General features: G+C 29.1%; 1 protein-coding gene across 1 annotated transcript in view; it reads left to right on the top strand.

The window, feature by feature from the left end:
- Positions 1-4: 4 nt before the first annotated feature.
- Positions 5-251, top strand: part of LOC110417958 (UDP-glycosyltransferase 83A1-like) — a 5651-nt gene continuing 5404 nt past the window's right edge. Inside the window, 1 exon segment of the mRNA XM_089783771.1 lies at positions 5-61. Within this exon segment, the coding sequence (XP_089639897.1) occupies positions 5-61 (57 nt within the window).

Below are 251 nucleotides of genomic sequence, written 5' to 3'. Positions count from 1 at the left end.
TCACATGATTCTTCCTCAGTCTCTACTTCAGAAGTTTCTTCCTGAATCAGGTTCTACTCATGTAGTTGATTCTCCCTAAAAAAAAAAAAAGAAAATATATATATAAAAATGAAATAAGGAAATAAAAAATATATAAAAAAAAAGAGAATCAACTTACTTTTCGACAGACGTGTTTATCTTTTGCTGGACGAATAGAAGCACGAGGTGTAGTATCTTCTTCTTCAGTTATACATTTTTTCTTTTTAAGAGGA

This window comes from Theobroma umbraticum, unplaced genomic scaffold, assembly GCF_002168275.2.
Source record: "Theobroma umbraticum cultivar Fairchild unplaced genomic scaffold, ASM216827v3 scaffold_50.0, whole genome shotgun sequence".
Classification (NCBI taxonomy): Eukaryota; Viridiplantae; Streptophyta; class Magnoliopsida; order Malvales; family Malvaceae; genus Theobroma; species Theobroma umbraticum.
This window is presented reverse-complemented; position numbering and strand designations above follow the sequence as displayed.